General features: G+C 35.1%; 1 protein-coding gene across 1 annotated transcript in view; it reads left to right on the top strand.

Annotated features, from left to right (window-relative positions):
- Positions 1 to 15117, top strand: part of FZD3 (frizzled class receptor 3) — a 102365-nt gene extending 87248 nt beyond the window's left edge. The window contains exon 7 of the mRNA XM_018051862.1: positions 4597 to 15117. Coding sequence (XP_017907351.1) covers positions 4597 to 4810 — 214 coding nt within the window. The 3' untranslated portion in view covers positions 4811 to 15117. The remainder of the gene's footprint in view (positions 1 to 4596) is intronic.

Below are 16121 nucleotides of genomic sequence, written 5' to 3'. Positions count from 1 at the left end.
TTTTGAATATTTCCTTTCTACCAGTTCCATCCTTCTTTCCTTGTATTTCTGGTCTTTTTCACCTTCTTACCCAACTTCTGACATAACCAATGACCTGTTTTTAACCCACCATCTAAGATCCTTTCTCTTTCCTGCCTTTTCCTTTCATTCGGCACTCCTAAGTGAAAAGCATTCTTCTAGGTGCTAGGAACGCAGAGATGGAAGACAAAAGAGTAGTAGGTATGATAAAATCATATACGATGTGCTTTGTGATTCCAGAGAAGAAAGCCTTTTAAGTCACTGTGGAAAGTCTCGTCCACAAACAAGATAGTACTTTAATCTGACTAGGGTACAGAGGAGGCAGCTGGAAATCTCAGACAAGGAAACAGCACATGCAGAGGCAAGGAGGACGAAAAGGCATTTAGGTATCAGGCCTGCCGTAGGAGATGCTGAGGAGTTCGGGGTTTTTTTCCCCTAGAGCAATGAGAAACTATTAAAAGACTTTGAGCATTGGGGTGATAAAATCAGATTTGTGTTTTAGGAAGATGACTTTGACAACAGCATGGGACAGGAGGTTGTAGGTAAGCCCAGTTGGGAAGTTTCTAGAGTAAAACTAGAGCTCTTAACTTAAAACACTCATAGAAAGAGAGGAAACCAGAGAATCTTTCAGAATATCTGCCTCCATGAACTGCTAGCTCCAGTTGGCGCTAGTGGTAAAGAACCCACCTACCAGTGCAGGGGACATAAGAGACATGAGTTTGATCCCTGGGTTGAGAAGATTCCCTGGAAGAGGAAATGGCAATGCATTCTTGCCTGGAGAATCCTATGGACAGAGGAGCCTGCCATGGGGGTCACAGAGAATTGGACATGACTGACGTGATAGCATGGTTCCATGAACTGACTTTTAGCAGTATTTGATATTTGACATTATTAGCCTCATCCTTTTCAATAAGGAATGAACAGTTAGTTATACTACAGCTCTTACGCATGTGGCATTCTGTGTATTAAGAGATACACAGGAGAAAGCTAAAGTATAATTTTTGCTTTCCAGCAGAATAGGACCTTACAGGAAAGGCACCACATATACATAATAACCAGTTAAAAATATTCCAGGCTGCTGCTGCTCAGTCGTTCAGTCGTGTCTGACTCTGTGCAACCCCATAGACCGCAGCCCACCATGTAATTGAAACTGTGAGTGTTAGAGTGTTAGTGTTATAGAACTTCAGATGATCAGATTGGCCTCTCTGAAAATATCTCAGAGGAGATAAATAGGGTGAGCAAATGGTAATACAAGTAATGAGTTCATACTGAGCAGAGACTTTCTGAAGGGAGTTAAATATAGGAGAATTTTAGCTTCTGTAATCTAAATGAAATTAAAGTTTAGATAAGAAAGCTTATAATCTTTAATATGAGACAGTGGTAATTAAAAAGCTGTGAGATGGAATTCCTTAAAGCTTAATAAAAAAGAACATACCAAGAACAAGATCATCAGTCATCGTCAGTTCAGTCACTCAGTCGTGTCCGATTCTTTGCGACCCCATGGACTGTAGCATGCCAAGCTTCTCTGTCCATCACCAACTCCTGGAACTTGCTCAAACTCATGTCCATCGAGTAGGTGATGCCATCCAACCATCTCATCCTCCATCGTCCCCTTCTAGGAGAAGAACATGATACAGTAATGAAAACAATACAGTAAGAATGGCCTAGCGTGCTTATAAACACACGAAGGTCTCTATGAAAGTTTAGTGTCATGGAAATTAGGGGATAGCGCATGACCTCCTGTGATGGCCTTTCTTATCTCTCTGCTTAATTAAAATCACACTCATCCTTTAAGTTCTGCTAAATTCCCATACCATGGCAGCTAATTAATTGCTTTTTAAACACTCTTTGAGTGTGACCTATTTTCAGTACAGTTTTTTTTCCTCTTCTAAGTTTGCAGTTTCTGGAGAATGTGAACTTGCTGACAGATACCTGTATATCCCTTGACAGTATCTAGCCCTGTGTTGTTCTTTAGTTGCTAAGTCATGTCCAACTCTTTGCAACCCCATGGACTGTAGCCTGCGAGGCTCCTTTGTCTATGGGATTTTCCAGGCAAGAATACTGGAGTGGGTTGCCATTTCCTTCTCCAGAGAATCTTCCCAACCCGGGGATCGAACCCATGTCTCCTACATTGGCAGGCAGATGTTTTATCAGTGAACTACGAAGGAGGAAACAAGTCAATCTGTCAAACAACTTTAGAAATAATTTGGGCATGCCATCTCATGGATATTTCTTTCTGCATCAGTCAGTTTTTAAGTTTACACGTTAGCACTATATTTTGGCCATGGTTTTTCATCATCTCGTGTTATCTTGGCTGTGAGATTACACATATGCACACATATCTGCTTCTCAGTACTCACTCTAGTCCAGATTCCTTGACGGATAATTACTGATCTCAGTGCTATGTAAAATAAAATAGACTTAGGTAAATATACCCACACATGTATATCGACTTCAAAGAATAAGTAATTGGCAGTTAGATGAGAGGATATAGAAAGGGAAATGGACGAGTCGCTGGGTGGGATTTGAGAATGAGTGGTTAGTTTGGTAAGTGGGTGACATTTTACTGTGTAGTTGAGTCTTGATTATCCATGGGCAGGTGGTTCATATACTAGAATTTTGTGAATAACCATATATTTCACTTAAATAGACATAACTCAGTTTTTTCTATGAAAAAGGTATTCTTTGAGTCTTATTCACTAAATTAAAGATTTAGGTTTCAGTTTTAGAAAATGTGATTCATATTTTTAATTGCTTTGATATCATCACATTTTGCTTTTTTCATTTGCCATATTTACATGAATTAGATACTTATGAAGTCATCGAGAGGTGAAAGTTCTCCAAATTAGCTAGCAAGTCATAGAAAAATTTTCAGTTTAGGGCAATAATTATTATGTAAAATAGTTATTAACTAGAATAACATGCTTATTCTATTTTCATTATTTTAATTTGCAACATTGTAATTATTTAATCAAAACTTACAAGTCAAATTTAAAACCTTTATGTTCTGAATGTGAAGTCTTTTAATAAATAAAAATTAAATGCTCTTTTATCCATTAACTTGAGGAATTAAAAAAATATTCTAAAGGTAGTTTTTCATTCTTAAATTTTCTTTTTTGCTTTATTCAAACAGGAGAAGAAAGACATGCTTTCTTTTATCATTTTAAAAAGACTTAATTTTTAAACTTTGTGATTTAATGAAAACATTGTTTGATAAGCACTGCTGTATAAGACTAGATCACTTCAGTAGTATATGAATCAGTCTTTAAAATCTTTAAATTTTACAAATGATTCACAATGAGTCATGAAATTTGTTATAATCATTAACTGAGGGAAATGATAAATTGGTATTTTCTGAATACCAGTGGGCGGTCTTCAGCTGTTCATGGCTAGTTCTTTTGATGACTTTAAAAAAGGAAAAATCTGCTACCTCCTTTTTATTTTTAGAAATGCTACTAAAACTCAATTTATTAATTATATTTGGTTGTTGTCTTTGATTGTTGTTATTCTAAATTAAATGCTTTTTACAAAACTGTGTATAGTTATATAGGGGCTTTCCTGGTGGCTCAGTGGTTAATAATCCACCTGCAATGCAGGAGCCACAGGAAACACAGGTTCAGTCCCTGGGTCAAGAAGATCCACTGGAGGAGGGCATGGCAACACACTCCAGTACTTTTGCTTAGAGAATCCCATGGACAGAGCAGCCTGGAGGGCTACAGTCCACAGGGTCACACAAAGAGTTGGACATGACTGAGCGACTTAGCACACACACACATATAGTATATATGACTAGGAGTTTTCTTAGCTCTAATGGGGACTCAGTGAATCAGAATTGCAACAAAAGAAAATTTTAACAGGTCCCCCTGCTGCCTTTCAAGATAAATAGAATGATGGAGAGGACAGCCTGCGATGAGCAATGGAACCCAGTTGACACACATCTTGGGGAAGGGATGAGGAGAGAATTTGCTTCTTAGGGAACATGGGTTACAAAGTGTTAGGAGGTTGTTAGTTGTGTTTAAGTCGATGTAGCTTTTATGAACTAGCATCCTGACAGCCTCAAGCCCTAATGAAAAGTAAGACCATTTACATGTAGTTAATTGAGCCATTAACTGGGCTCTCTGGAAGGAAGCTGTCCACACTTAGCATCATCATTGCTTGCCAACTCCCTCACTCTTTAAGGTTCCACTAATTTCTCCTCTAATTTCATATGCTCCCTTTTCCACTCCCAGGGTCATAGTGAAATTGGGATTTGCTATACCATGACTATCACCATTCTTCTAGGTTGCCTGGGACAATGCCATATTTCTTCTGTTCTTGTTCTTCCTCTTTGGGACCCACCTCACAACCCAAAACTTATTTGAATGAGAAAAGTATCCTTCCTTAGCGTAGTTCTAGATCAGTTGGTTCTGCTTAACTTCAGCTTCTGTCTTTTTGCAAGGCAGCTCTGAATTCTGAGCCTAATTAGTAGATTTTTTCTCCCTTTTGTTTGGCCACTTGAATAATTCAGCAATGTAAATCATGAAATTATTTTGTAAATCAGTGTTATTTTCTAGTGTGTTCTGTTGCCTCCCACATTAGGTACACTCCCTGCAGTTACAGAGGAGTGGAGGAGAGACTACCTCATGGCAGCATGTCACGGCTTACAGATCACTCCAGGCACAGCAGTTCCCATCGGCTCAATGAACAGTCACGACATAGCAGCATCAGAGATCTCAGTAACAATCCTATGACTCACATCACACATGGTACCAGCATGAATCGGGTTATTGAAGAAGATGGAACCAGTGCTTAAATTGTCCTGTCTACGGTGGAAAATTTGTGCTGTTTAAAAAGCAGAGCTTATTCTTTGCCTTTGCATGACTGATTGCTATAACTCACTGTTATGATGCTTTCAGTCAGGTGCAGATTGTGTCCATTGAAAAGTAAATTTTTGCTTTTTATATTGCATCAAACTTGGAACCTCAAGGCATCCAAAATACTAAGAATGATATCATCACATAAATAATTCTTATTTCTAGGTTATGAAAAATAATTATTTGTCTGGTAAGCATTTTTATAAACCCACTTGTTTTATATTTGGAGAAATCCTAAATGTATGATGACTGCTTTATAGTGATCTTTCGTATATCAACTAGTTGTGAGGTAACATTCTGGTAGTTCTGTTAATAAAACAAAATTTCAGAATTAAAGAAATTTTCTATGCAAGGTTTATTTCTCAGATGAATAGTAGGACTTTGTAGTTTTCTTTCCACTAAGTGAAAAAGAACTGTGTTTTTAAACTGTAGGAGAATTTGATAAATCAGCAAGGGAATTTTAGCTAATAGAATATAAAATCAACTGAAGAATCTGATTAGTCTACTAAAGACTCTTTTGAAATTCTGTCAAAATAGTCTTTATCCAGAGAAATACAGGAGTAGGATTAGCAACAAAGTAAAAGCGGAGATGGGCATTTTTTTCTCAGTAATTGTGCTGTTTTTATTATTTTTGTAAATATTACTTTTACTGGCTGTGTTTTTATATTGATAACTTATCCATATGCATGATGGAAAATTTTTACTTTTAGCCATTTTTTCCCATGTAGTAGTATTGATTTGTAGAGAACTTCATGTTCAGATATGTTCTATGGAAGCATGTAATAAGATAAGCATCACACACTGTAAGCCTTTTTGTAGTAACCATAGTTACAAAACAGCAAAGTGTTTCCTCGCAGAGTGTTTCCTCTGTATCTGTTATTGTGTTTTTTGCAGTGAGATGTAATCTTGCCAAAGCCGCCAGATGTTGGTATCCAGGCCCCTCCTATCAGTGGACTTGTTCGCACTCGCATTGCCCAGTAGCCAATAAGCTACAGCTTTTGCCCCACACCTTTATCTTCAGGTTCTGGGTCATTCTTGTTTACAGCTGAAGTATATATATAACCCGAGTCCACAGTGGTGATTAATTTGGGATATTTGAAATTCATTGTAGCTTAATGAAGCATGATTAGTCCTGCTGTGAAGTATCTTTTTAAAAATATCAACTCAAAAATCTTTGACATTTTGTCTTGTAATATTTAAATAACATAATAAAAATTTTAAACTTTATTAGGCATGATAATGATCAGAAGGAAAAGAAAAATTCTGGAAAATGCTGGATGTGTTATGTAGACAAGCATATTTAAACAAGCCATCCTCAACGCTGACTACAGATAAGAATCACTCGGGCAATGCCCAACACCTTCCTCTCATTGAGATGAGGACTGGTAGTTTTGTAAAAAGCTTCCCCAGTGATTCTAATCTGCTGCAGGCCTCACTGCAGGCTGTTTGAAACTAACTTGCTCCTGCTGATAATATGATGGCATCATATTATATCATGTGAAAACCTAGCTGGACTCAACGTTAGGCACTTATATCTATTACCTGATTGATCTACAACTGGAATTCTGGACCCCACTCCTAAAAATTAGTACTCAGTAAGTCAAAGGTGATAGTAGGACTTCAAAAATCTGTCATCGTAAAAATATTAATATCATAGGTGACTCTTATGCAGATATCCAAGAATCAGACTTTAAAAAATATTCTAGACTCCAGAGAGGTCTGGCTTTGCCATGTGCTAGTTTTTGACCTTTTACAAGTTAATTTCTCTGAGCCTCAGTTCCCTTGTTTTTGAATGAAGATAGAAAATAAATACCTACCTCACAAAGTTGTCAATAGGTATCAGATGAAAAATCATGAAAGCTGAAAGCTCTTTGAAAACATTAGTGTTATGAACTAGAAGGGATTAAGATTACTGAAGATTTAAGATATTTGTTTGAGGGCTACCATAGTACAATCTTTGACATGTGTTTGAATTCATGTGGACTTTTTCCTCTCCTTTTTTAAAACAAATGTACCAAGGAATTTGGTGTTGGAAAAGCTTTCATCAGGCACAGAAGTCAGTTTTCTGATAATAATTTGTTTGCCTGTCATGTTTTTTCTTTCAAAGTACATATTTCTTAATATTTATTATTAATTCTTCATGAGATATTTGAACATTTGGCTCAGATGCTTTACTTTTTCCTCCATCTTCATTGTCTTTATCCTTGAAACTGGAGTTAATACTCAGGACAAGTAGCGTCTGAATTCCCTCACATCTGACAGTAGACCTTAACTCTGAAGATCAAATTGGTAACAACTCATTTATAAATAAATCAGCAATTCATGAGGCTTTTGTCTGAGATTTCTCCTGAGAACAGCATGAAAGACCCAAAACAAACATTCAGACACAAAAATAAGTTACCATCGAAGGTACCAGTTTGAGCTCAAAGATGCTGTCATTCATTGCCATCTGCAGTATATCATCAATTGCCAAAATGTTAATTGGTTTCTTTGTGGGCCAAGTATAGACAGTTAAGTGAACATCAGTATGAAAACCTTAACCCTGTGCGTCCTGATTTTTAAATATTCATTTGTATCTTCTCTGTTAAACTGTTGATATATTTGTAAATGCTTTATTGGCCTTTCAGTTACTTTCACTATCTTAGTTTTGCTTCACAGAATTTACTTAATATTGTTAATCTGTCATTTTAAATAACAGTATTTAGTTTGGGTTGTGTTATTTATCCAACTAGTGCTCCGAGTTAAGACTTTTTCCTCTAAAGAGACAGTTGAAGAACTACAGCACAACAGTTTCAAGTCTCAGCTAGCTTAAACCAACTTGAACAAGTCCGGACAGCTTTCTTACCATATGTTTCAATTTGTGTTGTGATTGGCCGATGATAATGTTTAGTATTTTATTTGTTCAGTTGACAACTGAGAAAATAATAGTTCTCTCTAAAATGTTAACATATAACCAAAAAGTTTTCAAAAAGTACTCTGATTTCAGCAATATTGTATTGAATTTTTTCAGTGATTAAAGCAAACAACTCAAAACAATATTAAGCTCAAAACAATAATTAGTTTCAAAGAACAGTGAATAACAGCAGCTAGAAGAGGGCATGGTAGGTTTTCAATTAAAATATTTAAATAAATGAATGTTATGCAACTCACTTTAGTCATGATAGTCTCAGTTCAAAGAAGTTTGAAGAGTCTAAATTTAAGCTAAGTGAAATGAGTCTCTGCTTTACTGGGATAATATGTGGCGAGTAATAATCGATGAATCGCACCAGATAAAGTATTTCTGCTAGAGTAATGGCTCGTATTACTATTTTAATTAAATGTATATGCAAACTTATGCTAACACTTTATAGTAATTTTAAAAGGTGAACAGCAGTTTTTAGAAGTAAGTAGGTTCTTGTTGGTTTTATGTGAAATTAGATCTCTTTATACTAGTTGGGTGAATGCATATTCAAGTAAACCTTTATTAATGATGATTTTCTTTTTCTAAAACTGTTTCTTGGAGCAGATTTAAGAAAATTCTAAGAATCTCTTCAAAGGAGGAAAATTAACTACATTTTAACCTACCTCATTAGTTTCTTCATGATAATAGCTGGAAATAACTGAAGTTGTAACTTTACTGGTGTAGACTATATCCCCATGAAATAAAAGGAACTACTTAAAAGTTTTTTGATAAAGTAGTGGATCATTGGCTGGAGCTTAGAAAATGTTAACATACCAAATTTTCACTATGATGATATTTATATTGCTTTTGACATGCCAAAGGTATATTTATATATTATCATACTTGGATGACTAACGTAGTCTAGTGTAATGAAAATTGCCCTGGGCTTGGAATTCAGAAGACCCATAATAATGATGTTAACTGAACAGGTCATTTAATTTCTCTTTGTCTCAATTTCTTTGATGTAAAATGAGGATAAGGTAATTTGGGGCTCTGAGACCTGCTTTACAGGACATTGTGAGGATCAAATGAGCTAACAAGAATTATAGTGCTCTTTAAAAAACACTGATAGTATTTGTTTTTGTTAGAATTTGGGGGTTACAGAAAGCAAGCATAGAGGTATTGAGCAGTAAAAACAGAACAGGCGGTTAGGCCAGTATTCATTTGACACAGTCTTCAAATCAGCAATCCAATTGACCCTTTAAAAATGAGATTCTTTTTCGAGAATGATTGTGCCCTTAGTTTGTATTGGCCCTTTATTATATGTTATACCAGAATATACTCTGAAATTTTATATGGTTGAATTTATAGGTCACTTTCAAAAGAAATTTGGGGATAGCCATTATATGTCTGCTTTGATATGGAATGATATAACTACATTAGTTTGGCAAGAAAAATATAAAGAGAAGTGTAGGCCCTGTTACTTTTTGAGGTAATTCTTTTTTATTAGTAATTACTGTAACTTATTGGTTTTCATCATGGCAGAACTTTAAATTTTAAGTGATACTATTATATTTGTATATATAATTTTTTAACCTGCATAAAGTAAGGATTTCTCCATTCTTTTCCACACATAAACACACAAAAGGGCATTTTTATAGAACCTAGCTGTACAAAGGAACTCACGATTCTTTTAAACTGCTTTTATGCCTTTTACAACTGAGTAAGAAAAGGTGTTTATGTTTAATTCAGCTATGTTTCTTAGTAGCTGTATGATTTTATACATTATTCTTGTGTCGTTTTTATGTTTTTTATTGAAAAGTTATGTTGACATCTCTTTATATTTTAATTCACTTAAATTCTGTTTTGCTCCAATTACATGATTTTTGAGAAAGGAATGGGAAAACTAAGCAACCTTTACCTGCCATCTTATTGTAATTACTTTCCTGGATTTTTTCCTAATTTAAATTCTATACTTCCTTTATAGCCAAATTGATAGGATTATAATAATTTCTCTCAAGATCTGAAGTCTTCTGGGAAAGAGAATATTAAGGTTTATCCAGAACCAGCCATCTTTGTAGACGTTCCTATTTGGTTGATTTATAAAGATTTAATGCAGTAAGTTAATAAGCATATTTCTTATTCTGTGATCTCTAATTAGAAAGTAACATTTTTGTTGCCATAAAGATAAAAGAAAGTAAATTTTCACTTACATTTTAGTCAAATCCCATGCCAGTACAACATTACCTCCTATAAAAGAGAGTAGTTCAGTCTACTTAAATGTATTAAGAATGGTTTCCTTCAGAATTTTTTTTTGTTTTTAATAATCACTTTTCTCAGAAAATCTGTTTGTCCTTTCTTGGACATTTTCGCTGTTGTGATAGCATTGTTTAGAATCTTTTTTTAAATCATTTCATTGGTCACTGTCAGCAGTTTTCCCTGATCAAGAGAAGCAAGTATTTACCTTAGAGTAATTCAGATCTTGAAAATTCAGTGTTTTGTTATTTTCATAATTACTGTTCCTTAATAACATTAATTTTTATAAGACAGTGATATTTTTCAATCTTTTTATCATATGTCCTGCAGTAGGATGAACTGTATTTTTATTATAGCCCTGGGATTTTTGTTACATAAGTCAGCTTGTTTGTATTGCTAACTTGCAAGTATTGCTTTACTTGTGTTGACATGGTATTGACATAAAAGAAAGAACTTCGGAGGTTAATAGTTTCTTTTTTCTAAATTGGCAGATTTTTTGAATGCTTAGTAAAAATACATTATGTTAGTTTTTAAATCTGACAACTTTGTGTCAGAGGGCTGATTTGTACTGTTGCCTCTATTTTCAATGAGCTGTGGAACCTTGCAATTTTATCTCTTGGGACCTCAGTTTAACCATCTGTAAATGAAAGAAAAAGGGGATTAGACCAGGTCATGTCTCAGATTCCACCTGTCTCTGGTTTGGTTATCCCCTGACTATTTTATAATCGTTATCTTATTCTTGTTATTCCTCCCATGAGCTCTATATACTAGATCAGCCTGCAATGTTAATGCAAGTTGCGCTTAAATTGATAGGATTCAGCTCTGTTGCTGATTTTGTTTTTCAGTCTTGATTTTAGGTAATTTGAAAGGAGGAAAATTATATTACAGATTGTAAAAGTAAAAAAAAAGGTTACAAATAATCGACATGACCTTTTTTCCTCCCAAGGGAAAAATCTCCTAAGGAGCCAATATAAGCACCTTAAAACTGATGTACAGAAAAAAATAACATCTAAAATTTTGTGGTCTTTGTTCTCTTAAATATGAGCATAGCTACTTAGGCTAAACTTTTAAACAAAATGTATAAAGGTAAAATTAGTAACAAAGCATATAACAGTTATATGGCCGATATAACTAATTAACAAGCTATTAGGTTTGCTGACATGAAAATAATTATAAAATACAAAAATTGAGGACTGGATTAAAATTTGTCTGTTCGTTAATTACCCGTAAGCTGAACTCTTAGATTCTTTGCATAACTACAGTTGCCAGATTGCCACAAGCAAGTGAATCTCCTGCTTTAAAATATCCTTAGAGATAAATGTGGTTTCTTTGTTTTATTTTTTTCAGCTCTGCAGAAGATGTTTCTGTAAAGCCTCCTTCTGTAATAAAATGTAGAGAGTCTATCAGTTCCGTCTCTCAACAGAGTTCTCTTGTAGATTTATTGATAATTACGTTCTCTGAGAACCAGGCCATAGAGGTTCCTGTTACGCTGAAAGATCATTGTCTTTGTTCTAATTGTCTTCACTAACGCCTATCAATCTCCTGAACCCCTGGTCTGTAGATTCACAGTCTAGGTACTGGGTTTGGTGTCTGGTGGGTAGAGAAGAGTGATGGAAATGGATACAGGAAGGTGCACTGGTTTCTGATGCACTTTGTTTGGCTGTGCTTGATTCCTTGTCTTTGGTCAGTTCACTGGATCAGGCAGCTCTCCTGACATCCAAAAGTTAAATTAGATGCCCAGCGTCTCTCATTCACACATTGCTATATTACAGTGTTATATTAACCACCTGTTAAGAACAACCACCACGACTTTCTTTTCAGTTCTCTGCCTCTGTGTGTTTTGCTATAATATTTGTTAAACCTTGAGTCTGAGGTCTAAACTTTCTGGGTCTGAGTACTTTCTGGGTTTTGATAATGGGATATTCTGTAAGGTAAAACAGATAATCCTAGGGTGGTTTAATTTATATTTATCCATCCACCATTTTTGTGTTTTTCTAACTGACCCCTCCTCAGTTTTGAAAATTAAGTTTATGAATATCTTCCATCTCTCCCTTAGCCCTGCCTCAGATAATTTTTCTTTGAACTACTCTTGCTGACAGAAAGGTTTAATATGAAATAATTCTGTTTCTGAGACAAGATCAACACAGTAATTCTTTACATTGAGCTGAGCTGAACATGTATTTGAGAATGTTGCAGTTTCTTTATATGTGAACTTAAAATTAATTTTTTTAATCATGAAGAGGACTCTCTGATTTGAAAACATTAGTTTGGAAGTTCTCTTGTTATCAGGTGCTATTTCTACCTTAGCTGTGAATTATCATAATAAATCTGAATTCTTTATCTTTCATCTTTTTAAAAAAGTTAATGCCTCCAGAATGATCCCATTTCACAAATCTTTTTTTTCCACAAATCTTTAATACCAACTTCAAACAACTTTTCTGCTTTTATTTTCAAATGCCAGACTCTGTTTTTAAGTTTTATTTTTTCATTGAAGTTTAAACATATTACATATGTGAAGGAGTGACTGCAGTTTAAACATTTACTTTGGCATGATAAAGAGAGCTACACCATCCATAGTCGCTTTCTGCCATTACCAGAAAGAAAAGTTCGTTTGACACTTAAAAGCTGTTAAATTGTCTTATTTTTATTTGAAAGAGCTATGGAAGCTGTTTCTTCTCATTTAAACTTTTTAAGAAAATGCCAACTTTGCTGTATTTTAATCTGATAGTGAATTGGGATTACTTATATAAGTATATATGTCTACAGTTTATCAGAAAAGTGAAGTGAAAAGTGGAGTCGCTCAGTCTTTATGACCCCATGGACAGTAGCCCACCAAGCTCCTCCATCCATGGAATTTTCTAGGCAAGAGTACTGGAGTACTCTTTACCTTATAGTACATTTCCTTCTCCAGGGGATCTTCCCAACCCAGGGATCAAACCTGGGTCTCCCACATTGTGGGCAGATGCTTTGCCGTCTGAGACACCAGGGAATCCCACAGTTTATCATAGTTAATAGTTATTTCACTTTCTGTAATATACGATACCTGAAGCTCACATTTATTTAATTTGAGTGGGTTTTTTTTTTGAGCCCCTTTTTTTGTTTTGTCTTTTATTTTCTTAGTGTTGTACATTTTTGTATATGTTAGGTTATCATGGTCATCTCAGTAGAAGGCTCTCGAGTAGATGTTTTTTTTTGTTTGTTTTTGAGAATCAGCCCAAGGAGATTCATATTACGTGGCCATAGCTGGGTAATATTATTCTGAGCTATGTGAAGTTGCTGGTCTTGTTGATCAAATGTTAGCAGTTTCATAATACGTATTCAAGAAACAACCAAACAAAAGATCTTTTAGAAGAGATATTTTAACTTCCCAATTCAACTCTTTTAACTGACCTACCAGAGGCTTTATGAAGATTCAAGCTACAGATAACCAGAGGCCTACCAAGAAAATTCTGCTTTGTTTTGCTGTTAAATTGCCCACTTTTCAAAGGTGTGTAATCAAAATGACTTCAGTAATTGAAGCAAATATCTTTTGGGAATGCTTAAGTTATGTAAGCTTTTTCATTAAATCTGTGTATAGTTTCTCAGCTTTCATTCACTGAGATATTGTCATGTATCAAAGGAATAGTCTGTAAATATCATTTGAAGGCAAAATAACTACCCCCTGCCAATATCTAATATGGACTCAATTTTGCCAGCTATAGAATTTTGTCTTCTTAGTATGCATTCTAAAATAATAATATGTTATGTAGCCAACAGATTTGCCTAAACATGCCATTTTAAAGATTTTCTTTATACCCGTGTTTCAAGTTATAAGAATTAAAATGTATGAGTATAAAAAAGGATATAAAAATGAGAAGCTCCTACATAGGAAATCCCCAATTTTAAATAGAACTGTGTTTTGAAAGGTTGCAGATTGGGTTGTTCCAAAGTCAGACTACATCTCCTCATATATATAATATTATAAACAATAAGGGTAGCAGATAGCCAACAAGAGCTGACCTAATGCTCTCCAAAATTAACCTAGGGGTCTTGGTTTGGAATAAAGTGTTAGTGGCTATAGCCCTTTCACCTGTTTTAAAAAAACAAATACATTGTTATTAGCACAGATGACTGTCAATTAGTAGAATAAATATTTAGCTTTTAAACAAAAGTGGAAATAGTTCAGTCAGTGTTGGTGAAACTATTTTGAGACAAGAGATTTCACTTAGGTGACTTAGGTTGGGAATCTGCTCCTCTTTGAAGAGCCCATGTGATGATTGAAAGTGCTGTGTGTTTTCAGTGACCTTGAGGAAGGGAGCCAGTCATTTCTTCTTAAGGGTCATAAGAACTAGGGGCCTTGCTGATCTCATGCTTTTCAGTTCAAAAACTGTGTCCAGAACATCTTAGATACCGTTCACCCACAGTGTTCAAAGGCTGGCTATTTCAGGCTCAGTCTGCCCTACCTTCAGCTGAGCCTGTCTTCCAGCTCTGCTCCCTTATACTGAATTTACAGGTGGGCAGTCTCCATTCTTTTTTTTTTATTAAAAAAAGTCTTTACTCATTTTACTGTTATGAGAAATGACCACCACCTTCTCCCTTTTTCAAGAAATATAAAGGTAGAAGAGATATTCCTTTTCCATCATTTTTAAAAGCTACTGTTTTGAACTGCTGGCACTTGGCCGTTTAGTTTTTAGACCCTAATCTGAATTACGCTGATGGAGGTGATCCTAAAATTGATCTAAAGTTTTAAGCTTGCTTTACCATATAAGCATCTGGTTGGAAACTGTGCTGATGAAGATTTGTATTTTGTGGCATTGGTTCTTCATGTTTCTTTATGTATTTAAAATCGATCATTAATTTCCAAACGAGTGGAGAATTTACCGTTGTTGAGCTATATAGAGGGCAAGTGTGCTTGACTAGAGCATGAACTGTACTTTCACACTAGCTGATGTGCTTTGCACTCTGCTCTTGTAGATTTATTTTGTTTACAGTAGACTGATGTCAAGTTTTTGTAAATGTTTTTACTTAGCACTTTAACTGTGAGTGTACAAACTGATTTTAAATGTAGTGGTTGTATATTTTGGTTATAAATTGGAAATTTGTAATAAAAATTAAATGATTTGTTCTCTATTTTGTCATCAGTACCTGATTGAGTGTAATTTTCTACATCATCTACGCTGCTATTTTAAAATTAGGTTTGTTTTAAATAGTTTGTTTTTCTAATTAATAATTTTTTCATTCACAATAGCATAGACTCCACAGTAATCTGGAATATAGATACATCATTCTGAATGCTATTCCACTTTATTCATTGTTATATCCCCATGCATACCACTACCAGGTACACAACAGAAAAAGATGAATGCATTAAAGTACCTATATCAATATCCCCAATAGGAAGTCCTACCCATGTAAGCAAATCAGTTTTTTTTTTTTTTTTTATACACAGGACTGTCGATTAAGACTTAAACTGGTACTAGAGTGTTTTTTGCCGAGATCATGCATTCTTTAGTTGGAAGGGACCTTAGAAGTCATAAGGTTCAACTTCCAACCCAGTACCAACATCCTCCAAAACCAGCTTTTATAAGCCTCTTCTTGAATGATTTCAGTAACAGGAAGGTCTTCCATTCCATTTTGAAGTCAGCCGACAACCAAAATGAGCAAAGTGAGCAAGGAAATTAACACTCTTCATAAAGGAGCTGCTGGCATCTTCATTTCAGCCCCGTGAGACCCATGTCAGACTTCTAACTTACAGAAGGTGATAAGTTGCTTAAGTGTTGCTTAAGCCCATAAATTTAGGGTAATTTATTAGAGCAGCAGTAGAAAACTAAAATATTCAGCCTCACACTTGCACATCTGCAAAGTGTGGGCAGTGAACAAGCGAGGAGTGGAAAATGGCCCAAGGAATCCATTAAAGAACAGAAACATTGCATAGAACTGGCCTGTTGCCATGAAACAGATTGTTGAGGTGGCTTGGAGAAGTTGGAGGTACTGAGATTAATAAGAGCAATCAATCTCTGGTGCCCGTCTTCCAATGTTATCCTTCAGTTTTCTTCACCATTATTGTCCAGTTTTCTTTTTATTCCCACTTCTTTATCTTCTCCTCCATCATACTTTCCTCCTTTTTTAAACAA

The sequence above is a fragment of the Capra hircus genome, chromosome 8 (assembly GCF_001704415.2).
Source record: "Capra hircus breed San Clemente chromosome 8, ASM170441v1, whole genome shotgun sequence".
Lineage (NCBI taxonomy): Eukaryota > Metazoa > Chordata > Mammalia > Artiodactyla > Bovidae > Capra > Capra hircus.
This window is presented reverse-complemented; position numbering and strand designations above follow the sequence as displayed.